Raw genomic sequence first — 26,871 nt, 5'->3', positions numbered from 1 at the left:
AGCCAACTTCTTGCGGACAGCGGGCGTGGCGACGAGGAGCAGTACACATAATCAAGCAGTGTCAAATCAACCAGAAACGCATGTGTTCAAAGTGGGGATTTGAACCGGAAAGAAGACGGTCCTTCAGAGCAGCGTGCCAGTGGCTCTAATCAACATTCACACACCGATGTCAAACCGCAGCTGGATTCCAGTCGACGCGCTATATTGTCTGCGTATCGCACGCTGAGCTTCTAGTCATCTCACGGGTCGCATTTGGGAAATCTAGGTATTACCTGGATGGTATGCTAGAGTGAATGACCAGAGGCATGCTCCACCATTAGTTACCTGAGGTCAACAGACAACTGGAGTGGTCTGAATGGGGTTTTATCTATTAATTGATTACTAGGTGGCATATGGACCGCTCGTTAGAGTCAATGGAGAAGTAGGATTTATGACGGATTACGCAGCTGTATTTTAACCTTACTTTTATTGTCCTGACTTCATTCGTAGCTTCGGCTACATTGTGTGAATCGAGAACTCTGTGTCCAGTAAGAAGTGGAAATCCAGCAGTTGCAGTCCATCATAGGAGAGTGTTTTGGTACCTTCTTTTCAATTGCGCAAGGTTCTCAGGTGTGCGCTCCTGTATTCGTTGAGGAACCATGGGTTGCACGTCGAGTGCCGAAGACAAGGCGGCTATGGAGCGATCTAAAATGATCGACAAGAACCTCCGAGAAGACGGAGAGAAGGCTGCGAGGGAGGTGAAACTGCTCTTGTTAGGTATGTCTTGTCAAATGAACGGACTGTCGGAATGTTATGATGGTGCGTTTCTGCTAGCCACGCTGCAATGTGCCTTGCTGCCTGGCTGTGCGCAGCTGTCATTTCTCTGTGTGTAGATAGTTGCAATGGATGGAGCAATGTCCATGTAGATATTATGTTACAAAAATATTTCATAGGCCTACTACTTGAGCGCCGTGATACATCAAGCCTAGTTCTTAATAATGAATGCATGGTGACGTCTTGAATAAACCAAAAGTGGCCATGGGCTTGTGGTCATTCAGACCTAAACGAATGCCTCATTAGCCTACAGCAGTTGGTTGGTGTAATGAATTCGTGATTCTCAGATAGGATAACTTTTTGGGGAACTTTCTGGTTAGATCACGCTGCGACCAATTCCGCGTTCTGTGGTCTCTCTCTCTCTCTCTCTCTCTCTCTCTCTCTCTCTCTCTCTCTCTCTCTCTCTCTCTCTCTCTCTCTCTCTCTCTCTCTCTCAAAAAGAAATTCATGTCAGAACGGCGCGTGCGTTAGAGGCAGTTTGTTTGCCGGTGGTGGCGTGAAAGTCAGGTTTCTCTTAGTTTTAACGGGGACGTTTTGTTTACAAATCTGTTAATTATAGTATGATAATTTATTTGTGAAACACACATATTCATACATAAAATGTAGCTCAATGTGCTCTAGCAATGAAAACGCACTTCTTCCAAGTCTACTCCACAAGGCCTACTGCACAACCCAAATTGGTATTTGGTGTAAGTGTAGGATTAGGGTGAAAGGTGACGTCCTATTATGTGTCAGACCTAAAACATAGACTACACTTTGGACATTCCAGAGATGTGACCAGACCACCACAGCATCTGGTAAAAAGGAAAAGAGAAAAAAACCCACTTATTTTAAGATCACACTTCATAGGTCACATGTTTGAGTGTCGGCCATGCAAGATATTTCTATGGTTTATGACTATGATAAGCAAGCTCTTATCTTGAATGCTGGAAATGACAACCCAAAGTGTAACCCAAAGAGTCAGTTGATTGTTTTGAAGAAATGATTAAGTATGCCCTACATAACTGTAGCCCTCTTGCATCAAGGACGAGTGCAGCAATTGGTGCTCTTCTTTATGAATCAGCGTTTTTCCCACCCAGTTTCCAATTAATTGATTTCTCTACAAAATGTAGTAAATATAAGCAGGGCTATTCCGACCTATTTTACTAAGTGCCCTGGCACAACAAGCAACATTATACTTAACCATTACAGTATCCACAAACAAGTAGCAAAATAAAGCTACACTTATTACGTATTGTGTACATTGTGATGCAGTCAAGGCAGATCAGTTATCAGCAGCAGTAATAAAAAGCAGTAGTAAGATAGTATATTGCAGAGCACAAGACCGTTCCTTATGCCTATGCCATGTAACCATTACGGTGACCTACTTTGTGTGTAAAGGAAATGGATGGGCATCAGCTAGGCACACCCTGAGCCCTGCCACAGCATCCGAGTGTCACAGCAAAAGTCAAGCCACAGGAAGGTGTTTTCCAGTTACATACACATGGCCGGTTCCGCACAAACGACAGAGGAGTTCCAGCGTACACCAGTGTACAGAAACACACTCTCACGCTGCTTTCTATTTTCTGCCTCTTAAGTAATTATTTATGGTTGCTGTCAAATGACGCTGTGTTTGCTCAAGTGGCTGAGGATTTCATAGAGTTGTGTGATGATAGTGTGTTTTATGTCCTGATATGTTTTTTGGTGTGTTTGGGGACAGATAAAGGAAGAGGTTTACCTAGCCAATATATGGTTTTGCACCCTATTTGGGGGTGTGGCATAGCATACACTATACTTGGTATATTAGGGGAATTACATTGCTGTGATGGGTGTTAGGGAAATTCGGCCATTTGGTCATTAATCCAACCCTTTTATGTGCTTTTTGTGGATTTTTGTTTGATAAATCCTTACAAAGCCTTTGAAAAGAGGAAGATTCTGTATGTGGGTGGGAGACGTGACGCCTTGTTTTTTCGTAACATTGGTTAAAAACCTACAAAACTGTTATTTTCCTTTAAAAAACAAATGTCAATGAAAGAAGATGTGGTACATTATGTTTCATATTAGTCTTAGATGAGAAGAAACATTTTTGTTAAGATTTATGTAAAGGTTTATATGTCAAATTTCCTGCGGTGTGACTGTAACATTAATGAAACAATATATAATAATATATATATAAATTAACCAACAACATTTTGAATAATGTATGAAGCATTTGGCATGATTGCATAAATCTTAATTTTGGATTAAGAGGAATGTGGAAAAAACTCAGTAATATTAACTACAAGTTCAATTTCGTAACACAAATTGCGTCCTGTGGGGTGACATGTATGTCAATGTTTGTGAATGGGCAGCTGCAAGGCCAACTACAAGGGTCTTAAAGACTGGCTCCTAACCAGTCAGTACCTCAGTTATTGGAGAGTGCTGTGGAAGTTTAAGGTGACTCTTAACCTCTTAATATGTCTTCATATTGCAATCTTTCTGTCACGCAATGCTTAGGTTCATTTTATGGTGTCCTGTGGTGTGACTGCTCTTATAGGAGGAAAAAAAAGTTTTTTTTTATTAATGAAAACACATATTAAGATTAAACACAATATCATTATCAAGTTAGCATGAGCTCAGATGTCAGTCATGTATACAAAAGGATTAAAATGGCCATAATGCAGTGAATTCCCTGTGGTGTGACTCCATTTTCCTGCGTTGTGACATGCCTATGCTATGTGTTGATGCAGGACACATTTTCCCAAAAATGGCAAAAATAAGGTGAAATTCCACAGACCACTAAGTGCTTTATTTTTTTCTAATTTTTTCCCAATTTTTATCCATAATTTTTTTCAGGAATTTGAAAAACTTTTTTTTTTTTTGCGTTACGCCCTTAAACGTCAACCACCCATGTGTATCTCTTGATAGAAAATGTACGGTAGGCATGAATATATAGTTGTAAAATTGTTTGTATACTGTATGTTTATCAGGTAGTGTTGGTGAGAATCAGCCAGATCTGGGTGACCGATGAGCTTTTTTATTCCCGTTTGACCCAGCCTCATGTTCCCACGAGTCTGTCAGAGAGCAAAGAGAAGAAAAACACTACCATATGGGCATTTATTTACATAGGACCATTTTTGGGGAGGGAAACATATTATTCTTTGTAGAACTGACTTGATTTATCCTAGCTTTTATTTTGTGAAAAAAAGCAGTGACATTTTGCCTACGGGGTGAAGACATTCAATTTAAAGATGCCAAAATGGCTTTGAAGCATGAAAAAGATGTTATCGTGCAGGTTATGGATTATGTGCAGTGCTGCGTAATGTGCCTATTAGAGGGATTTGATTGATTTGAGTGCATATGTGATCTATTTGATCAACCTCACTCTGACTCTTCATCATCCGAAATGAGCGAGTTCTCTAGCCTACTAAAAAAACTGTAGCTCTCGTGGGCTAAAGGCTGTCACCCTGAAAGCAAAGGATTAATTAACATGTCCGCCACAATGGGCCTGAGAGCGATAATTTAGAAGCATTCAACAGGGCCACTCGATTAGTCATTAATGCCCAACTGACTGCATGATTACGTGGTACTTTAAAAACCATCAGTGTTAAGAAATGGATATTTCCTGTGCGCGAGTCGATGTTATTAATTTTAGAAGCACATTTCACACTCTGCAGCAGGTTACAGGATCAAGAACGGCTTGCTGAGAAGGCAGGTGAGAAGTGTGTGAAAGTGTTAATATCACTTGTTAACGGGGTAACACTGCCTCCCATTGCTGCTAGCACACACAGGAGTTGCTGCCAACATTGTCCCATTTTGAGTGTCTCTGTGCGCGAATAAAAAACACTTTCACATGCAAGGTGCACCCTTTTTTGTTTAATGTCTTTCTTTTTTATCATTTTTTTAAATTTGTTTTCATTTGGGACAGCACCCTGAAAGTAGTTAATGAACTCTGAGTGAAGACTCCTCTCTGCTACAATCCCATTTGGAGTGTGCCATAATATGACATTCTGACATTCAGAACCTACAGCATAGTTACAATCACTATTCCAAATAACATGGTCGTAACTCTGGCTTTAATAAGCACTTTTTGTTGAATAACTCGAACTACCTTGTTTGTACATTTGTTTATTTGTGCTACAGTAATAGCATTAAAACGGCACAGTTAACATCTTGATTTCACCTTCTGGAGCCTGGGACCACAAAGAACAAGGTCAAATAGTCCAGGACAGGATTGATGACATGGTGCGTTGTAGTCGTGTGCTCGTAACTTAAAATCTATCTTTGGTTAGAGTTTGAGCAGATTGCTTGAAAAATGGAACCGCTTCTTTACTCAGGGCTTTGAGGGCCTGGCGTGGGCAGGCGTGATCTGGAATAGAAGAAGGCAGTGGGTTACCAGAGTGCTCTCCTTCCCAGTCCCAGTAACAGCCAGTCTGCCGAGCAGATGGGTGGATCGCTGGTTGGCAAGAGTGACATCATCGCCGCCGTGATTATGAGGTGGTTGTGGAGGCGTGCTAGGCATGAGCTGGCAGATTTTTGGGTTCAAGAGTCTGGTCAGGAAAGCTGTTGCCTGTGGTCGCAAAGAATGTTGCTGTAGCATGCTAACATGGCTGTCTAAAGAAGTCCAGCAGATAGTTTCAGAGTTCTCATTCATGTCAGTGTTGACATGATTCATCCAACATGTTTTAAGAACTTGGACTACCACTATGACTGAGCACTTGCAGTGTTTCGAGCTGTTGAACATGAGTCAATTTTTTTTTGCAGATTTCGAGTGTCATTTTGCCAGGAATTCTTGCCGCTCGTCGTGCCTGCACTTGCCTTCCCTCAGGCTTGAGGCACAGATTGGCCATACTTGTTTGGCAAGGGGAAGGATGGAGGAAAACTAACGAGCATTTGAGGCAACAACACTCTTTCATTCTGTGCCTAATTAGGGCCAAAGACGTCCAAAATGAAATTGTCCTTCAGTGTAACGGATACCTTCTGCTGACTGTAACTGTAAGAAAACATGATTTTTAAATTGTTTCAAGTGAATGGATGACAGCCAGGCTTTCATGAATTCACTGGAAAAAATAAATAAATAAAAAGTCATGTTTTTTACAGTTACAGTCAGCAGAAGGTATCCGTTACACTGAAGGACAATATCATTTTGGACATCTTTGACCCATCAGCTGTGTCTTGTCAACAGTTGCTCTGAAAGACATGATGTGTATACATCTCAAAACATGCAGTGAAAAGTGCAGTGTCTGCTTATGGTTATATCTGGGTAATTGGAATAAAATGAGGAAAGGGGGCTTGCTTTTAGTAGGGAATATACTGTATGGTTTTTGTCTGCCTTGTGGCTGGAGGCAGTGATTATATCACAGGCTGGCTAGTAGTATGCTGAAGCTGAGCTCGGCAAGATGGGAGAGTTTGGAGCTGGACTGGTTTAGCAGGGGGTATGGGAGAAGAGACACGCACACACACACTCTCTCTTGCACACAAACAAGTCCACACATGCACTTGCGCACTCACTTTCCAGCGCTCAGAAATAGTTGTCTACAGCTACTCAAAAATACACAGAACCCCCATACACTCTCCTACGTAAGATTGGCATATGTATGCACCCTACCACCCAATCAGTGACATCAATCTTTTGATTCCTGACGTGACCACACACAGATCATTGACCCATTTTTTTTTAAAGGCATTTGAAAGCAGCATGTAGTATGCCATTATGATTGATGAGTGATTGCTTCAGGGTCTTGAAGATTGGAAGAGAATATTTCTTAAATTAACAAACTGTTCTTTTGGCAGAAGTGGGGTAAAATAGTTGACACACATACACTGTGTGTGTGAGTGTGAGTGAGAGAGAGAGATTCTTTAGGCTGGGTATGGTTGTAATAAATGTGTCGAGTGTGGGTGCACTGACATGTCGAGGCCAGAAAGTGGTTTATCAGGCATATGATCCAGATGTGTTGAACTCTTCAGGTGGCTGCGGCTACCTGCAAACAAATCACACCTGTGGCTACCTGCACGGCAATCACACCTGTGGTCTGTCAGTCATCTACACCTGACTGATAGTCCAGCCCTCCGCCATCTTACATGGCCACACCCACACCCACAACCAATGACCTGATGCATTCAATTTCACCCACCAATAGGAATGAAAGATCGACATGTCAACATTCGACTGTCAAGACACTGCCAAGACACACACAGACGCACACTGATTCACTTGCTGCGATTTTTATCAGCACTTTATTTGGCCCCATTCAAGGCCGAGTCATTTTGTGAGCGGGAGATGGCAATCTTTATGGCTTTCCACCCGAGGGCTAACTTCAATGTTTGGAAATGGAGAGAGGCTCATTGATGGAGCACAATGACCATATCAGCTTTGCTGCTGTTGTTGTAACTGAGCAGATGGATGAAGTCATCGTGTCGGATCCGGTTACTGACAAAGGAGATGTTGCAAAATGTAGAGTCAGGGAAGAAACTAATTTATTTAAACCCGTTGTGTGCTGTCTAATTGAAATTCCACCCACCTGGACATGTTCACATTATGTAGTTTTAAGTGGGCACTTTAACTGTCAGCAAACCGCTTATCTGACATGCGTGTGCGTGTGCAGTGCATGTGCAGTGCATGCACGTGCACATGCGTGCGTGCGAGCAAGCAAGAGAATGACTGCTAATAGACAAGATCAAGCCAACTAATATTCTACAGCAAAGCCACGTTTTGTAGTGCATAGCCCCATTTAAAGGACTGAAACTAAAATTTGACCTTTGCTTTAACGGTTGCTCTTAATGTGCCGAGTGAGTTTCACAACCTCTTCCACACAGCCATCAGACCGTCAGCGCAGTCAGTTTCTCGTGTGCAAAAGGGATCCTCAGCTCCCCCCTAGTCACTTAGTCTGTCAGTCAGCACATTTGGCAGGCAGAAAGCCCCCTCAGCAATTGAGTCATTTTGACAGTTAATTCAGAGAGCAGATTGCAGACGTTTTACGGGGCAGACAGCATGGCACAACAGCCCATGATACTACTCCTAATACTACCTGCTACTACTCCGACACTTCCTCCTCCCATTCTTCTCCTCCACCTCCACCTCCACCTCCACCTCCACCTCCTCCTTCTCCTCCACCTCCTCCTTCTCTTTCTCCTCCACCTCTACCTCCACCTCTTCTACCTTGACTTCTCTTCCTGCAGGCCTCTGTTTTCGGTTTAACAGCTGTGTGTGCTGACGCAAAATGTCTTTGAGGAGGTGGTGGGATGTTCTAGAGACTGAAGTTTCATGAATGTCAGTTAGTCGGGAGGGTTTAATCCTTGATGTGGCCCAAGATGGAGGCACGACTAGAACTTGGCTTCTGGCTGTGCAGACAGTTGAGTGCACAGTACATTTTGCAGCATTTGCAGTCAACACGTAGAGAGTCAATTTAACTTCTTCTGAAGTGTGACTCTTAGTGTTGAATTGTACTCCTCTCAAACGAGAGTCTTGTTTGTGCAAATCCTGTAGCAAATATATATTGCCATTACTTACGCAGTGATGGAATTTTTGCTGTGTGTTTTTGTTTCTTTGCAGAAGTGTTCCATGCCACACACTGTGCCACACCAGCCTCTATTCCACATGTTTTTTTCTACTCTGCTTTTCACACATCAACCTCTCACTTGTTTTCCCTCGCCCCCCCCTTCACCACCGCGCTCTTCTGTCTGTCTGGCCGCCTGGCAGTTACCTTGGAGCCATGAAATGTCAAGAGTGTCCCAGCAGCACTCAGAAGGGTGGAGAGGAGGGGTGTGGGACATCAGTGTGTGATGTAGCAGAGCCGTTGACAGCTTTGGCTGGGCCCAGGACAAAGTTCTCTGAAAGGGCCCCCCTCCCAATACATTAAATGTAATGAAGACCCATTATGGCCCCCCAATCACCCTGGGCCTGGGACAACTGACCCCTTTGTCCCCCCTTGTCAGCTTCCCTGGATGTAGTACCATGACCAAAGCTCTGTTGCCAATGGCGGGGGAGAGGTGGTTTGGGTGGTGGTTACTTACGAGAGAGCACAGGCTGTCGGACTGATGTACGACCACACCTATGCTATTCTCTTTGCTAGCCAGGGTGGTGTGGCATGGTGGTTGGGTTGATGTCGGGAGAGCAGTATGTGTGGGACTGATGTGTGAGCTGGATGCCCATAGCTATGATATTCCCTAGGCTAGCTAGCAGGAGAGGAGAGGAGAGGAGAGGAGAGGAGAGGAGAGGAGAGGAGAGGAGAGGAGAGGAGAAGAAAATAGAGGTGTGGGATGGTGGTTGGATTGACGTCGGGAGAGCAGCGGGTGTTGGACTGATGTGTTAGAGGTGTCTCCCTGTGGAGGGAGGGGCCTGTGTCCTGTAGAGCAGTGTTTCCCAACCAGGGGTACGTGTACCACTAGGGGTACGCGAGCACACTGGAGGGGGTACTTGTGAAAATGTAATAATAGCAAATATATGGGGCATAGTCACATTGATCGAGGATAGAGGAAGAGATCTAGAGCATGAATGAGGGGGTACTCATGTCACAACAAAAAGGTTTAGGGGGTACGTGAGACGAAAAAGGTTGGGAACCACTGCTGTAGAGGACGTGTGTGGGGTGGCGGAGGAGTTCTGGGTGTAGAACTAATGCACTGTACAACCACAGCTCGGCTATTCTCTGGCCAACAGGGGTGCTATATTTTGTCTGGAGTTGTGTCCCTGTGGATGGGGGCGTGTCCTGTAGTGGTGGGGTGGAGGTGGAACTGATGTACGATCTCTCAGCTCTGTGTTTCTCTGGACTGGCTGGGTAGGTAGATAAGATGGTGGTGTGGAGACGGGTGAGCAGGGGCGCTGTCAGACATTTTGGGCCCCATGAATGATTTGAATTTTGCCCCCCCCCCCCCCCCCGCCCCCAAGGCCCCCTGTCAGTGGTGTCAGTGCTGGGGCCCTTAGAATCTGTAACACCTTTCCCCTAGCAGCAACCATGCAGGTGAGTATTGGGTGTGGGACTGATGGCTGACCACTGCTCTGCTATTCCTTAGCCATTTGAGGGTATTTTTTGTCTTTCGTTTGTGTGTTTGACTTTGTGTTGATGTGTACTGCATCTTGAAGGAGAGCCTGTCTACACATCTGTCTCTGTTTCCCTTGCTCTTGTGTGTGGAGGTAGTTATTGTACACACTACTTTCTTCACTTGAGGCTGTAAAAAAAAACGACTATAGAAATGGATTGCAGCACCGACATTGGTATGCCATGACTTTTACAACATGGCATTGGCCCAGAATATATTGTCAGATTTCCAACATTAGCATTCCTCCCAGACTAGGTCCAGTAAATAACATTTTATTTCTCTGTCCCGTAAAGTCATTGTTACCGGCACTTTTGATTGATTTTATGTGGTTTAGAATTATGAGATGGTATTCTTACCACACAAGACTGAAGCCTCTTCCATGTGTGTTGCTTGGGTGTTTTGCATGGGGCATGTGACTGAGACAAGTACCATGGCAAACTGTGTGAGTTATGGCTAGATATGGAATGAAGACCACAGAGATGTCATCACCTGAGGCTTTTGGGAGGCTAATAGTAGTAGTAGTAGTAGTAATAGTAGTAGCATTTATTGTCCACAAGGGGAAATTGGTTCTCACCACACAGGGTGCAGTCGCTGCAGAGCAGCACCTATAAGAACACCTGTCAACCTGTCTGTACATTACATAGGTATAGGAATACAGTAAGACAAGGGAAGGGAGGGTGAGGGTAGACATGGACCAGGGAGGTTGACCGACGGCAGTAAGAAAGCATAGTAACAACATGGGGAGAGGAGAGGCAAAAAGTCTCACGCCTTCAAATTACACAATATGGAGGCATACGTTTTAAAAACCTCAGCAGATCAGCACATTTAAAGACAACACAACACAAAGACACCACAACAGCGTAGGCGTTGAATGGGGCAGAAGGTCCTGAGGAGCCGCACCTCTGGGAGCCTGCTGGCCACCGGAAGAAGGCTTACAGGCAGAACTGGCTGCTGATAGACAAAATCTCTACTAAACACATTATGGACTTGAATTGACAAGGCTATCTGTTTGGTTAACCGTACACCGCCAGCTAACTTGCTTCCTAGGGCATCAATTGCTGTGTCATAAGTAACTTAACAAGATAAAACACAAGAAGCCTTTTGTAATCCATCGAAATATGAATCACCAGGCACAGTGTGCACACTTTGTGTCAACCTTTGTTTCTCTCTTTGAGAAGCAAGAGATAAGATAAGATTTTTATTGTCTGTATGAAAGAGACATTGGAAGAGAGAAATTGGTGTTGGGCAATGCAAGGCAATGATTACATGGGGCATAAGTATGCCAAAACAACAAACAAGACATGGCAAAATGTGGAAAAGAAACAAGCAACATGTAGGCACACAGTAGATATGGACTAAATAAGGAAAAGATGGCCTACATCCGTGAAAATGCCCCCACTCACACACACACACATGCATTTCCTCCCCTCCCCTCACCAACATGCAGTCAATGAATATTACTAACATTGGCAGATAATTCTTGTGTCCTACTGTGTCTGTTGATTACACCTCAATGGCTGTAAAATACCTTCCCCGGAGTCCATTATCCAAATTACATTTGCTGTGGACCTGCATGCTTATCAGACCATCCCACGGTCCTGTTATTATGCATCCCAAGGTTGTTGTGATGTGTTGCTTGAACTCATCAGCACAAGAGGAATTGCCACAACAGTCATTTTGAGTGGGGACGTTAATGTGTTTATGTACAGTGTCTCCACGGCGAGAGAGAGGGAGTCTGTCTGCACCTCTGACATTAGATTGACAAGGCGAGTGCTCAGTGTTGCAGTAGTCAAGTCAAGTAGGTTTTATTGTCAATTTCTTTACATGCACTGGTCATACAAAGAATTTGAAATTACATTTCTTGCTTTCCCATACAGACATAGACTAATCTAGGTAAGGACATAGACAGTATAGACATAGACAGTACTTATACATGGACTTAAGACAGTATGGACATAGACAGTGCTCATACAGACATTTAAAGTGCAAGACTGGACAACTGAAGACTTGTAGAGGACATACATTAAGAGGTATCTGTTGTGCTTTTGTGCTTTTCCTAAAAAAGTCCTTTATAGCGTTCTGACATGGTAATAGTAGCATTTTGAAGAAAATAAATATTAAAAAAGGTCTGTCAAGTACACCAGCAGCAGTGTGTGTGTGTGTGTGTGTGTGTGTGTGTGTGTGTGTGTATGTGTGTGTATGTGTTTAGTGCAGGTAGAAGGTGCGGTAGTGGCACAGTACTTGCCTGATTATCATAGACTTGCAATCGAGATTCGATCTGAGTCTGACCCCGAGCATAACAATAAATGTTTCCAAGCAGCATGGTTGTCCCGCCTCCCTCCATTTGCTATTGGTCGAGGCTGTGCGTGATGTGCAGGAGTCTACACCAATCAGGCCTCTATTTTCTCTGACGTATGTTACGCCGCCGAAGGTGTTGCGTCACTAGGAGGGCGCAGCCTGGCTAGCACAGTACCTCACTGTAGACTAAGCTGTTCCTTCCAATTGGTGCCTTGTGGTGTCACTCACTGTTTCTCAATGTGAAGTGTTCTTGCCTTGCTAGGATGTGAAACGCCTAGTGATTGGATACTCCGCGGACTTCACCAAAGAGTATCCAATCAATTGGTGCTTCACGTCCTAGCAAGGCTAGAACACTTCACATTGAGAAACAGTGACTCCCTGTGTCTCAATCCACGCACTTGTGTCAGTGCACTGACATACAGTGCACACAGTGCACTGAGGTCTTCAGTGCATAGTGTTGTGGAAAAATCTGAGCACTGTGCCCTCGCTGGAAGTGACGGCTGAGCATAGCGTTAGCTCCCCAAAATATTGGTTGGCTACTGTTTACAATGAACTGGTGTCTGGTGCTTGTATTTACACTTCCTTCACCCCAAAGGGCAACAATCACACATACAATACTTGGGTTGGCATGAAAAGGTTGGTTGTCCCATCAACATTACTTACAGAATTAGGAGACTGTTGACCAAACTCTTCTACTGAACTGAATGCCACATTTCCTCCGTGTCATTGTCAACATGGCGGCTGTTTAGTGCGTGCAGTGTCCATCATTCAAGCACTGCGTTTTTCTGCCATTGTTAGAGGATCCTCCTGGCACTTTCAGTGCACTGGCTCGACCGAAATGTTCAGTGTGAGCGCCCTTAGCACTGAAACACAGTGCCCAAAGTGCACAAGTGCGTGGATTGAGACACAGGGACTGTCTTCAGTGAGCCTACACAAGCATCTGACAGCCTCCTTTCTTTCTACTTCCTCGTACTTGTGCTCAGTGGATGACTGAAATGACTATATTGCAGAAGATCGTTTGGGTCTATCGTTGTTTGTTGTGCTCCTATAGTAGGTGGTTGACCTCAGAAATGAGAACTGAAAGGCGGCTTTTCCTGAGGTTGTACCTTTTCTGTAAGCCTTTCCTTTGAACTACAGACTTCCTGCTCATGTACTGCAGTTGCAGCAGCCAGTCTTGATGGTAGCATGATGCCAGCTGGACGCTTCATAAGTTACACAAGTCACTTTGGATATAAGTCTCTGAATGCTGAATATAGGTAACAGAATACGATGTCATCAACTCTGCATTTATGTAAATGACACACAGAAATGTTTAAGATACACGTGTGTCTTCCCAGCGCACTCTCCTTGAATGGCAAGTGGGAATACCAAAGACTCTCAATGGAATCAAAACAAATCACAGTACACGTCACCAACATGACAAAGAGGTATCCATTTCCGTCACCTAAATGGACTTCACTTTTCACACTGGACTCTTATTATTTCTAAACCTCTGCTTGTCTACTAAAGTGGCATCCCAGCTCATGCATGGGAGCTCATAACTTTTACCTCTCCTCCCTATCAGTTGTCTCTAGTAATACCACTGGAAATCTGATGATATACTGGCACATTTATTTTCCTCAATGCTGAAAATGCAAGGCAAGGCAAGGCAAAGCAATAGTACTGCAGTGTCATGACTGGGTTCTTCCTGTCATAAAAAGCGCATCATAAGCAAAACTACAATACAAATTAATTTGTGTTTAGAATACTATCTATTTTGAAGGGTTGGCTGCATCTATGCAGCATTGACGTAACTTACAGTAGGCACAGGTAGCATCCAAGGCCATGCCTGTAGCTGACGAAATGAGATTTAATTAACTTAATCTTCCCATCTGTCATGTTGTGTATTGCTGAGCCAATATTTCCTAGAAACATCAAAGTTAGTACCTGTCTGAAATTATCGGCAGTATTTTGTCATTACTGAATGCCGAGAGGGAGAAGTGTGAAGTAGCCAATGATTAGGCTAATGGACTGATCATATTCACTTGTACAGCAAAGGTAATTCTGTTCACAAATTTGCCCCAATGCCCTTGCCTGCATTCTGATGGACACTTCCCAAAGTGTTATAAAACCACTTATTAGTCCTTTATGGTCATCACTGTCATTATGGTATGTTGATACATAACATGTACTATGATGTAATAACATGCACTGCAGTTGTACTTACATGTTATTACAGCGTTATTACACTGTACCTAATGAGTAAGTACACTGTAATTAAAGCCCCATTAAAATTAAGTTTTACTGTTAACTGCCACATGAAAAGCTTTGAGCTGAAAATTTCATTCCCTTACTCACTACTCGCATTTAAAAAAGATGTTCAGTCAGAGTATTCAACAAGTGCACGCTAATACACAGCCTCTCTATCTCACTCGCCCACAAACACATACGCAATTCTCTTTCCCTCTCTTTGGACTTTGGAATTTCCTTAAAAACATTTTGGGATCTCCATGTGTCTTTTTGAGACAATGTTGTGGGGGGAAATGGACACATAATCTTTATGACGCACACTAATCAGTTGCCCCAGTTCATAAGCATTAAAATCATTCTTGATTTAAATGTGATTATTTATAATAATTAATTACAAACTCTGTAATTAATTCGATTTTCCTAATCACCTAACAGCACTATTATCGATCCCCTGTGTGCTTGAAAGGGGTTCTTGATAGAGTGGAGTAGTTTCTTGGTAGTGTGTTGCATGGGTGTGTTTCTGTGAACTGTTTTGCTCCGTGTGCCTGTCTACCTTGCTGCTGTAGCTTTATCGACCCCCTGCCTAGTGATGTGAGTGGGCGTAGCAAGCGAAGCCAGCACCAGGACACATGTGCACACACACACACACTCAAGAGTGTTGGTGTGAACCAAAAAATCCTATTGTGTCTTAGAATCTGTACTCAATCGCGTGCGTGCGTGCGTGCGTAAATAAATGTAAGTGTGTGTGTGTGTGTGTGTATGTGTGTGTGTGTGTGTGTGTGTGTGTGTGTGTGTGTGTGTGCGCGCACATGCATTTTTGTGCGTGTGTGTGTGTTTATGTGTTTGTGTGCTCATGTGTGTATGCAAGCGTGCACACACAACCATATTATGTAAGCTCCCAACTCACTCTCTTGCGCGTCATTGGTCAGAGAGGCTTTCTGTGGTGGCGTAGCTATGGCGACCTGCGGGAGAAGAGAAGAGAAGAGAGCGGTGCACTCCTGCTCCTGTCCTCTTCAAGGTTCAAGCAAGGCCAGGTTGTCTCCGTTTGGTTTCCAGGAAGATCAGACCAGACGGAGGAAGAGAGTGACTGTGTGCCTGTACCCAGTAGTGCACGATGCTGAAGCGTTGCTGGACACTGGTCTGTGACAGAGTAGCCATGCTCAGGACCGCGGATGACTTTGGCCAGGCCTAGGACAATGTCTTCTGAAGCCCCCCCCCCCAAACCCAATACATGCAATGTACTACTGAGGACCAAATTCTGCTCCTCTCTCCTCTCTCCCTGGGCCTGGGACAACTGTCCCCTTTGTCCCCCCCCCTGTCAGCTTCCCAGGCCATACTGTAGCTGCACAGCGCATAAAGAGATGACTGTAGGCTGTTATCTCAATGCGGTTGGTCGGGGAGATTTTCAGGTCAGCGATCACTGGCCCATTTAGATTGTTTAGTGTTCGAGCTAGTGTAACAAACAGCACAATAATAGGGACCATGCATATTTGTGCACACACTGAAACGAACTTCCTCTGCTTCACCAGAAGATCAGGCCCGACTATTATTCAGATTTACTGACCGTCCTTCTGGACAAAGGGGTCCCGCTACCCCAATCACAGCTAGTGGTGTAAATAATAATCGAAATGTATCGATGCATCGATCCTACGGCCAACGATTTAATCAAAGCGTATCATATCGTGAGGAATTTTAAGTATAGATAAAAATCGAATCGCTGGCCCCTGTCCAATGCCCTTGCTCCATAACGTAATAGAAGTGGAAAAGTAATTGTAAAAAATCTAATCGAATTGAATTGTATCGTATGGTGGGGCATTCTGAAGTATCGAAAATTATCAAATCGATACCATATCATATCGTCATGGAGGGTTTGATTTACACTCCCAATCACAGCCCACCCCTCCGAAGCCTGGTGAAGCAGTGCCAAGTCAAAACCACTAACATCACTATCGCCGCATTGGGCATTGGTAATCAGGACACTGATCGCATGCCAGCTGCTGAAGACTGCCAGTTGGCATTGAAATGAATAAGCGTTGGCATCCTTACCAGGTGATGGTAGTTGGCATGAGGATGAAGAGTGGAGTGGTATGCTAACATTCTTGACTATGTGATACTCAGAATGTTTGGTCTTCATTCATGCATTTAATTTGTCTCTTTTTTAAAGGTTTCCAATGTGGCACCTTACAGCTACATTCGTGGCCTAATGTTTAAGGATTCGTTTTTGAAATCGGAAGGTTGGAGTGATATCTTATTGACTGTGTGAAAATGCGTAATAGATAAGTTGCCATTAACAAAAAGCTAATTTAATCTGTAATCCACTACAGTGCCTATATTCCACTGTTACCTGCTTCTCCTTGTGCCGCTGACGATGCTGGTTACTGAAATAATTAAGTAGCTGAAGAGATGTCCTAATTATATTCAGCTGGGACAAGTATCTGGCATCAAGTTGATCCTTACTGCCAGATGCTATCATCAAACCCAAGTGGTTGTTATCCCAGACCTGGTGACCTACAAAAACGGACTACAACAGAACTCCAGTTGCAGCTCAAATGATGTAGTTCTAGTCATGCAGCTGTGGCCAAGTGGGGTAATAATGGGCTTGGAAGCGTAGATGATCGTGGGTCAGTTCCTCCATATCTGATGCGTAGGTGAATAACTAGTGGCCTCCTCTATCTGTCAGCTCTGTCCGGAGCTCCCTACTCACTGTTGACATGACTTGTTCACACAGAGCATTGGTAATGTGCAGACGTTGGATTTAAGGCTTGGTTACATGATATTTCAGAGCCGGTGTACATTTTACGTTCATGAAGATTGTATTGTAGATACTCAAAAAGCAAAGCATCAACTTTCCTTTTTGTAGCCCCTGCACTTTCACAAATTCTCACATAGACTCCAATTTGGCAGATTCCGGCAGTCTAGGATTAGGCTTTTGGTTTCAGGAAAAGCCGCTGTTTTTCATGCTCTGCCACACCCCCAATGGGACTGTTCCACACATTGGTGTGAGCGCAAGTAAACAACAGGAAAATGGAGCAAAACAATAAAGTCTCTTTTCACACCTCAGAGCGTCCAAACCCCCATCGCAATAATTACAACAGTAGCACTCAGGGCCGCCAGTTTGAAACGCCTGCCTGCCTGCCTGTGTTCCCTGCTATCTAAACGCTGATTAAAGGAAGCACCCAGGGGCGGTATTGACTGTCTGATTCGCGCGGCGGGGGAGCTGGCGTTTAATTGTCCACAGTGCACAGCAGGGCTCCACGCTACAGCACCGCCAGCTGAGGCCCCCCCTCTCCAGGAGGAACGACATCGACCACACCAACACACCTGCACCCAACCAGCCAGCCAGCCACTGCTTCATCTGATGGATGGATGGATGTATGGATGGATTGAAGGACGGACGGACGGACGGACAGATAGGTTAGTAAGTAAGTATGCCCTTTATTATCCTGCTGTAGGGAAATCCATGTGTAATAAAGGGCATACTTACTTACTTACTTATCTATCTGTCAGTCCATCCGTCCGTACGTCCGTCAGATGCGCATGCATGTGGTGGAGCTGCCGAGAAGTGTCCAAGTCCCCAATGCCCATCAGGTTCTGTCCCATCCTGGGCCAGGTCCCGTCACCTCCCAACTGTAGCCTATTGCTCTCTCTGACCAATTTCCTTTACTAATGTCCAACAAAGATACAAAAGGATTAAAAGATCATCATACACACAGATGAAAAGTATCTCGCAGTGCTCCTGTTATTTTCTGTGTTATTTGTTATGGACACATTTCTCTGGCATGGCACCAGATGCCCAACAGATGTCTCATTGCACATGATCTCCAGCTGCCTGATGTCCACACTATAAAGTAGTGTTTCTTAACGGAGGCTCTATAGTCTCCCAGGGGGCGTCACAGAGCCTTAGGGGGGCGTTGAGAAGGATACAGCTGAGAGGGGGCTGTGCTTAGTTGCCATTGGGGGGCATTAGGGTGTTTTTAAATACTAAGGGGGGCATTTGCAGGCTTATGATGAGGTCAAGGGGGCGTTGGGAGGCTTATGATAAGGTCAAGGGGGTGCTTGTTCAAAAAAGGTTGCTGACTGCTGTAAAGGAACCTGGCAGCTCAGATGTAGATGTGTTATGAGAACAGACAAGACCTTTGTCACTTAATGTAGTTGACCTCAGGGCCACTGACAGCTTTGTCCGGGCCCAGGACAAAGTTATCTGAAAGGGCCCCCCAGCCTAGTAGATACAATGTATATGAGAACCCAATTTTGGGTCCCCTTTCTCTCTGGGCCTGGGACAACTGTCAACCCCCCCCCCCCCCCCCCCACACACACACACACACACCGTTGGCACCCCTGGTTGACCTTCCCTTTCACTTTGCTCAATCATTTTTTTCATTGCAATATGCAGCGTGTACATTCTGTCTTCAAAATTCAGACAGCGGAGGACCATTCAGTCACAGTTGGATTATATGACCGTCATTAGAATACTGAATTGTTATTGCCTGTGGAAGACTATCAATTCAGTTTAGCCGAATGTGAAAATGCCAACAGCTTTTGCCAAATGTGTGTATTCCATCAATAGTATGGCCTGTCGCAGGTCAGAGCTGCTTGACGTACTGCTGAAAGAGAGACTCACTGAGTGCACATGCACTGCAAAACTTGTATTTTTGTTTGGATGTGTCTTGAGGAACATGAAGTGACTAAGTGAAATTCACTGAATGCATTGACAATGTGTCATTGTGATCTCTGCAATTCATATGACTCTGTAATGGGGAGTTGGAGACGTGAACTCCATTGCCCTTTACATAGCCATTTACAATCGAGGGAAATCTGGAAATGTTGACTACATTTGCATTTGAGTTTGTTCAATTTATATTCAAAACAATGCCTCATTGTCCTAACGTCTGAATTTATTGCAACTGGATTCAGACTTGTGCAATCTAATTTTTTTCAAACCAAATCAAAACCACAGTTCAAGGTTGTTTCAAATACCTTTCAAATAAAAAAGATGAGGAAAACACCTGTCTGAGAGACCTAATTGTAAGATGTTTTCTAAAAAATCCCAGTTTGCCTTTAGTTTTATATGACTTCAGTGACACGATGACAGAGCATATTTTGTTTGCTATCCACTTGATGTAATGGGACCAGTGTTCTTGCTCTATGTACGGTAATGTGATTGTTAGGCATGCTCCACTCCAAAGGCAGGGGCCACATGAAAAAATGTTGTTTAAGACAGAGTGTTCTTTCAGATTCAGCAGACAGCACTGCTCTGTGGTTTCTTCTGAGCAGGGGGTGCGTTTCTCAGAAGCATGGTTGTTAGCCAGTTAGCAACTTGTGTAGCTGCCAATGGGAAATTACATTGCAAACAGCAAAGTAGCTAACGCAGTTAGCAACTATGGCTCCGAGAATCGGACCTCAGGTTAGTCAGACTGTGAGCTTGTGATGGGTGGCACTGGTACTCGTGACGTGGGGATGCACTTCCTGTTGGCAAAACAGGAAAGCCAATGCGGTTTCTGCACATACCTGCCGTTTTGGGCTTAAGCTTAAGTCTCTCTCTCATCTCTCTCTCTCTCTCTCTCTCTCTCTCTCTCTCTCTCTCTCTCTCTCTCTCTCTCTCTCTCTCTCTCTCTCTCTCTCTCTCGCTCTGTCTCTGTCTCTCTCTCACGCTCTCACGCTCTCACGCTCTCACTCTCACACTCTCACACTCTCACACACTCTCTCAAACACACACACACACACACACACACACACACACACACACACACACACACACACACACACACACACACACACACACACACACACACACACACACACACACACACACACACATTTCGCTTAATGCTGAACAATAGCATTGCTATCCATACAGTGATCACTCTGTAGCTACTGCATGTCCTCAAATGTATCCTAAAATACAGCAGTGACATTTTCCCCCAGCATGCCATTTGCCTGGTTAATTGATTTCTTTCATCACTGCTGTATCTCAATGAACACTTTAAGTAAACTTGTCTTCACCAGAAAACGGGATTGAGACCATGAAAGTCACTGATGTAATTATGAGACATCTTTTTAAAGGAATAGGAAATCAGAGAAATGCAGAACTGATTCCACTCAAAGCTCCATCCCTGCTGGTGTCCATCTGTCTGAGCTGCTGCATCCGGCCCAGTGGCGGAACAATTACGTACAGGGCCCCAGGGCAAGACACTGATAGGGCCCCCCCCCCAAAAAAGCCCACCAAGGTCAGAATAGGGCCCCAAGATCCAATACAGGAGGGCACTGGGCCCTGGGGCAAATGCCCTGCTCGCCCCCCCTATAGCTCCGCCCCTGATCCGGCCGCCTGTCTGCCTGTCTTCCTGTCTGCCTGTGTGGTTAGGACAGCAGGAGAGCAACAGGAACATGCCAGATTTTCTCTGAGAAATATTGATCTTGAAATTCACAATTCTGCCAAATGCACATCAGTTGAGTGGGTGGTTTGTTTGGCAAGTGCTCTCTCTCTCTCTCTCTCTCTCTCTCTCTCTCTCTCTCTCTCTCTCTCTCTCTCTCTCTCTCTCTCTCTCTGTCTCTGTCTCTCTCTCTCTCTCTCTCTCTCTCTCTCTCTCTCATACTGAAAGTATCTCAGACTGTGCTTCATTTGAACATACTGTAGCTGTTCATGTAGGGCCAGGGGTTATTGCCCCAATGTGACCAAGTGAACTAAAGATGATGCACACATTTGCTAAAGCATATGGCTAAGCTTATACTTGCAGATATTATTTCATTGTCTGAGGACTGGTGACTGCATTTTTAAAGTTCTGTATGAAACATAGTTGGGTTTACTATTACATTCTCTAAACTGAATTGAAATAGGTAGGCATACTGTACATGTGTTTGTTGTCTGTGACCTCTTCAATAAAGATTTTGTAGTCAGACACTTTAAAAAGGAATTTGTTCTGTTTTCCAGTAAAAGCCTAATCTATGTCTAGTGTATGTTTTCACTGAAATAGAGATTGACTTGAGACAGTGGCAGGAGGAGGCCATAGATGTGGCCCACCGAAGGATGTTCGTGAGAAGCAGGTTTATCTGCAGTCACTGAAGGACCGCATTGCTGAAGTCTACCCATAGCAAACAGAATGGTCTACACATATTTCTGTCTCTTTCATTCTCACTCTCCCTCTGTTTTTGTGCCCTCTGTGTCTCCCTTTTTCGTCCGTTTTTAAAAAAAGTACTACCCTTCCACCCATGAGAACTTTTTGCCGGTGGTGAGTGCAAGCAGACATGCACAGGTCACTGTTCTTGCGCCAATGTTGTGGATTTGTGGATTACAGAGATTCTTTCAGTCTCTCTCTCTCTCTCTCTCTCTCTCTCTCTCTGTGCTCTATTTCTGCTCTATTTCTGATGCGATTCTGTCTCTTTTTCTCTGGCTCTCCCCACCCCGGGAAGAAGGGGGATGTTTGAGGTTGTTTTTAGCCCTTTGGCAAAACAGAGGAAGTTGAAGTTGACGTTAGCATGCACAGCAGCAAGGGTACGATTTGCAAGATTTCCTCTCCAAAACCACCTTCAGTTTCAGGCAAGTACAGTATGCCTGCACAGACACGCATATGCACCCTGTTTTCACAAGTCACAAAAACACTCCATCAAGAGACTTGAACTAATGAAATGATGTAAGGTAATGGCAATGAGTCAATTAAACTGATTTGATAGGTTAGTGTTTGCACATTTTTCCTCACAGCAATAGATGAGCGTATTCATATTGGCCATCATTGCATTTATCTGTTGGTGTTGATCTGTCTTGTCTCTGGTGCTACAGTATGTAATACACATGGTCCCTTCCTCTCTTTTTTCCCTCCAGTTCTAGTTGAAGTCAGAACAACGGCATTGTAGTCTCAGGGAGCCAAAAGCCCCTTTGAAAGTGACAAGAGACGTCGTGCACAAGCTTTGTGTAATTAATCAAGGGGGGGCATTTTCCAAGGTGTAATACGTCTTGTATTCTCCTGCCGCTTCCAACAGCCGACACCAAACCCGGATGCTCACTGGAGCAGCTCGAGTTATCTCACGAGTGTGAGGACGAGATATGGGGCAGAGAGAGAAAGGAAGACATGCGTACACAGTAAATGTTGCGGTGTTAATTCAGCCCTTAAAGAGTTCATTTAAGTCCAGATGATGTCAAATCAACTCTCTAAGTGTTAAATGAGCACTGCAGAATTTACTGTGTAGGAATGCTGAGTGAGGAATGCCGAGCTCCTCTGTGCGAGTGGTACTCTCTAGGCAGCGTGTCTGGCCTGACCGGAAACAATAAGAGTGGGATGAATGAAGTCTAAAGAGCGGTGTCTGCTATTTCCAGGAACGCAGATCATGTAGTTGGACAACTCGCACCGCACGGTCCTCCTTACATCATGTCCTGAGGCACTGCTTTTGTTGTTGTTCTCGGCAAATGGAATATCTGGTGTTGTTGTTGCCGCGAGTGACTCATCTCCATGGTACCGGAGCAATGGCCATAGTCACCACCAACAGCACCACCACGGTAACGGTCTCCGTGTTGGCAGCTGTCTGCCAGTTAGTGGAGCTCATCTGAGGGGCGTGGGGAGGGTTATTCATGTCTGTCAGCCTGGTGTGAACATGACCATCTCACCCGTAACAAAAATAACGTGCTGTGGCAGCCCCTCCATAGAAGCTGTCAGTCAACCAGTCAGAACATGGGAGGATACGCCTACAAGAATCAGAAATCCACCCACAGACACTGGCAGAAAATAGAAAGATCCTGCATGCTAGGAAGCATTGCAGCATCCAAACAGCCAGAGAATAACAAGGCACAATACAAGGAGGATCTTGTTTTGTGTGTTTTCTGGCATATTCTAAGCAATGGCCTATGGTTGGACCTGCACCAGAGAATTTGCAAGATTGCGTGTTCCTAAATCTGGCAGCCTTTATATTTCCCCTTACCTTTTAAGCTCTGGTCCTCCACCTGTTGCTGTGTGTGAACTCTGTCTTTACGTACACGTGGAGCCGCATGGGAGAGCTTGCAGGCCAATTTGTAGTCCAAGTTGAGAACTGTGATACTGCATCAAGTTTCAGAAGAACTTTGTTTTCGTCACAGTGGTACTAGGACTAGGGCCGGTCTAAAGGGCTCTGCATACTTCACGTGCGCACTTTGTCGCGAGTGGCGCGAGAACCATTAATGACACCATCACTTGCGACAGACTATTCATACTTCAAAAGCGCCTTGCTCGCATTGTCGGAAGTGCCCTCTGCTGTTCATGAGAGAAACGGCAGTATTTTTCGCAACTCGCAGCGTGAGTTCTACTGATGTATAAAATAGAAAGCCAAACACGGCTGCTGTAGGGCTACTGAACGTCTGACTTGTGACTTACCACATTGAAACATATATTTTTTGTTGTAGCCTACATTGCCAGATAATTCCAAGACCATGTGAGGGCATTGTTCTGGCGGCAGAATTTATAAATAGATCGCCGAACACAACGTGCTTCTGAACAAAGTAAACAATTGTTTCACTGAACAACATTTAAGAGAGAAGATAAAATAACTCTCTGACATTTTATTATCCTCAAAATGATGCAGGATCCATTCTGTAGTAGCCTACAGTAGTTGTAGCCTCTCTTCGCAACTCCTGCTTTGTCTGCCTATCTGCGTGGTCGCTGGTGGCGCACGACAAGTTAGAAAAATCCTCGTGTGCACGACGTGGCGACACGCGCCGAATTTTGAGCTTACGACGGGGGGCGTGTCGAAATTTTAGGTCACGTGACGGCGCGCGCCATCGTCGTGAGTGAAGTATGAAGGAGACTAGCACCACTCACGACTAGTATGAATCCCCCTTAAGGCACAGGCTAGGTATGGCTGCAGCCTAGGGGCCCACACCTGCCAGGGGAGCCCTGATTGGCCAAAAGTGAAAAATTGCAGAATTGTGATATTGAATTCAGCTGTCATGTTGTACAGTTGTATCCGTTGTATCAAATTCAGCTATGTTGTACAGTTGGTAGACATGTTGTTATCCTTAATTGCTCATAATTATGGCACTGTCTATGCCTATAGCAACCTGCAGTCAAGGGCCCCCAAGGCCATCTCAGTCCGGACTACAGTAATATGTTGCTTTGATTGGAGGCACATTTTCTAGAGAAACTATTGGCGCCTTCATGCCAACTGAGAACCATGCCGTGCCCATTCCCGTACCTAATCGAGAACCAGGCGCTGTGTTCACGCAGCAGATTGCGAATCGCAAAGTTGGTTCGCAATGCTAACCAAAAAATACTTGGTTATTCTCCTCTAACTGTGACGTCAACGTACAGTAGACGTCAGCAGGTTAATCCGGGTAACACGACTACATATGGGAAAATTGCAGAGCCTGGTATGAACACGGGTGGTTCGCAGGTAAGCGCTTTAGTGCCAAACGTAACAGGTGCGGGCACCGGCACCGTCTCGGTCGGCCTGAAAACATTATGTATGGTTTTAGGGTCAGATGTGGAGCCAATCCTACGTTTTGATTCATGTTAGCAATCTGGACTGTCTGAATCAGTTTGGTTGCAACTTGCATGTGGATATTATTAGCCAGTCAAAGTATTCTACTTCCTAGTTTCCACTCCGTAGCGCACTTCATTCTGCAAGGCTTGATTTATACCTACATCTGCTCAGCAGTCGATTTTAAAGACTGTATTACATTTTGAGCCGGGCCAGAGGGACATAACTCATGGGCAGTGACAAGATCAATTCCACCAGGCATATGCTGATGTTAATTCTTAACCATCTATCCCTGCTTGCCTCCTTAACACACACACACACACACACACACACACACACACACACACACACACACACACACACACACACACACACACACACACACACACACACACACACACACACACACACACTTGCAGAGCCTTTAGTTAGTCCCTGGAGAATGTATATTGTGATATGTGATGCCTAATTTTGTGCTTGCTAGCATGGAAATGGCTTTTTGTGCCTATAAATAACCCAAACGGCTTGATTAAATAAGAAACATGTTCATCTCCAGTCATGTTGTGTACGGTACTCCAGGGGAATTTTGCATTATTGATCACCGTTCTACAGTATGCCAGGGAGCGTCCATGCCTTACACAAGAAATTGGATAAAATGTTGCGAGACTGTCTTTAAGCCCAAGGCCAGCGGTAGATGACTAATCTTTTCCTCAAAAGATATATATGGGTGGTTGACGTTTAAGGGCATAACGCAAAAAAAAAATCAAATTCCTGAAGAAATTGAAAAAAAAAAATTGAAAAAAATAAAGCACTAAGTGGTCCGTGGAATTTTGCCTAATTTTTGACATTTTGAGAAAATGTGTCCTGCATCAACACATTACATAGGCATGTCACACCACAGGAAAATGAAGTCACACCACAGGAAATTCACTGCATTATGGCCATTTTAATCCTTTGGTATATATGACTGACATCTGAGCTCATGCTAACTTGATAATGATATTGTGTTCAATCTTAATGTGTTTCCATTTATAAAAAAAAAAGTTTTTCCTTCTATAGGAGCAGTCACACCACAGGACTCCATATAATGAACCTAAGCATTGTGTGAAAGAAAGATTGCAATATGAAAACATATTAAGAAGTTAACAGTCACTTTAAACTTCCACAGCACTCTCCAATAACTGAGGTACTGACTGGTTAGGAGCCAGTCTTTAAGACCCTTGTAGTTGGCCTTGCAGCTGCCTGTTCACAAACATTGACATACATGTCACCCCACAGGACGCAATTTGTGTTACGAAATTGAACTTGTAGTTAATATTACTGTCTTGAGTTTTTTCACATTCACATATCTTAATATAAAGTTAATATTTATGCAATCATGCCAAATGCTTCATACATTATTCAAAATTTTGTTGGTTAATATATATATATATATATTATATTCCAGGTTTCATTAATGTTACAGTCACTCCGCAGAATATTTGACATATAAACCTTACATAAATCTTAACAAAAATGTTTCTTCTCATCTAAGACTAATACGAAACATAATGTACCACATCTTCTTTCATTACCACATCTTCTTTCATTTTTAAAGAAAAAATAACAGTTTTGTAGGTTTGCAACCAATGTTACGAAAAAACAAGGTGTCACGTCAACCACCCATACATAGGGGATGCTGTGGCACACTATGTTAATGCACCTGTACCATTTACGGGCAAATTGCCCGAGGGGGATCTGTTCAGATCCTGTCTCGGATCATTTCCCAACCTTATCTCTCTCTCCACCACCATGTCCTGTATTCATGTCACTGTCCTGTTAAATAAAGACACCAAAACCCCCCAAAATATATACTTGTTTAAGCTCGACAGCCCTGCTCTAGACTCAGTTTCTAGTCATTCATCTTGTCTGGCATTTAGGTGTGTTTTGTCAGTCCCTCGGACACCAGCGAGGGGGGCTGGACCGGCCATCTGGCATACAGGTTATTTTCCCGGTGGACCGGCAGTCACCAGGGGTCAATGCTTTTTGCTTGTTCCAAATTTTCCCTTAGAGACCAGCCCACAACTTAGATGGGGCGGCCCATCGGTGCAGCCTTCATTT

At 44.3% G+C, this 26,871-nt stretch overlaps 1 protein-coding gene across 1 annotated transcript in view; it reads left to right on the top strand.

The window, feature by feature from the left end:
- The first annotated feature begins 7 nt into the window (after positions 1–7).
- gnai2b (guanine nucleotide binding protein (G protein), alpha inhibiting activity polypeptide 2b) overlaps positions 8–26,871 on the top strand; it is a 68,614-nt gene continuing 41,750 nt past the window's right edge. Inside the window, exon 1 of the mRNA XM_063215440.1 lies at positions 8–756. Coding sequence (XP_063071510.1) covers positions 639–756 — 118 coding nt within the window. The 5' untranslated portion in view covers positions 8–638. The remainder of the gene's footprint in view (positions 757–26,871) is intronic.

This window comes from Engraulis encrasicolus, chromosome 14 (genome assembly GCF_034702125.1).
Source record: "Engraulis encrasicolus isolate BLACKSEA-1 chromosome 14, IST_EnEncr_1.0, whole genome shotgun sequence".
In the NCBI taxonomy this organism is placed as follows: Eukaryota; Metazoa; Chordata; class Actinopteri; order Clupeiformes; family Engraulidae; genus Engraulis; species Engraulis encrasicolus.
The sequence above is the reverse complement of the archived record's forward strand: the minus strand, read 5'-3'. Positions and strand labels throughout refer to the sequence as shown.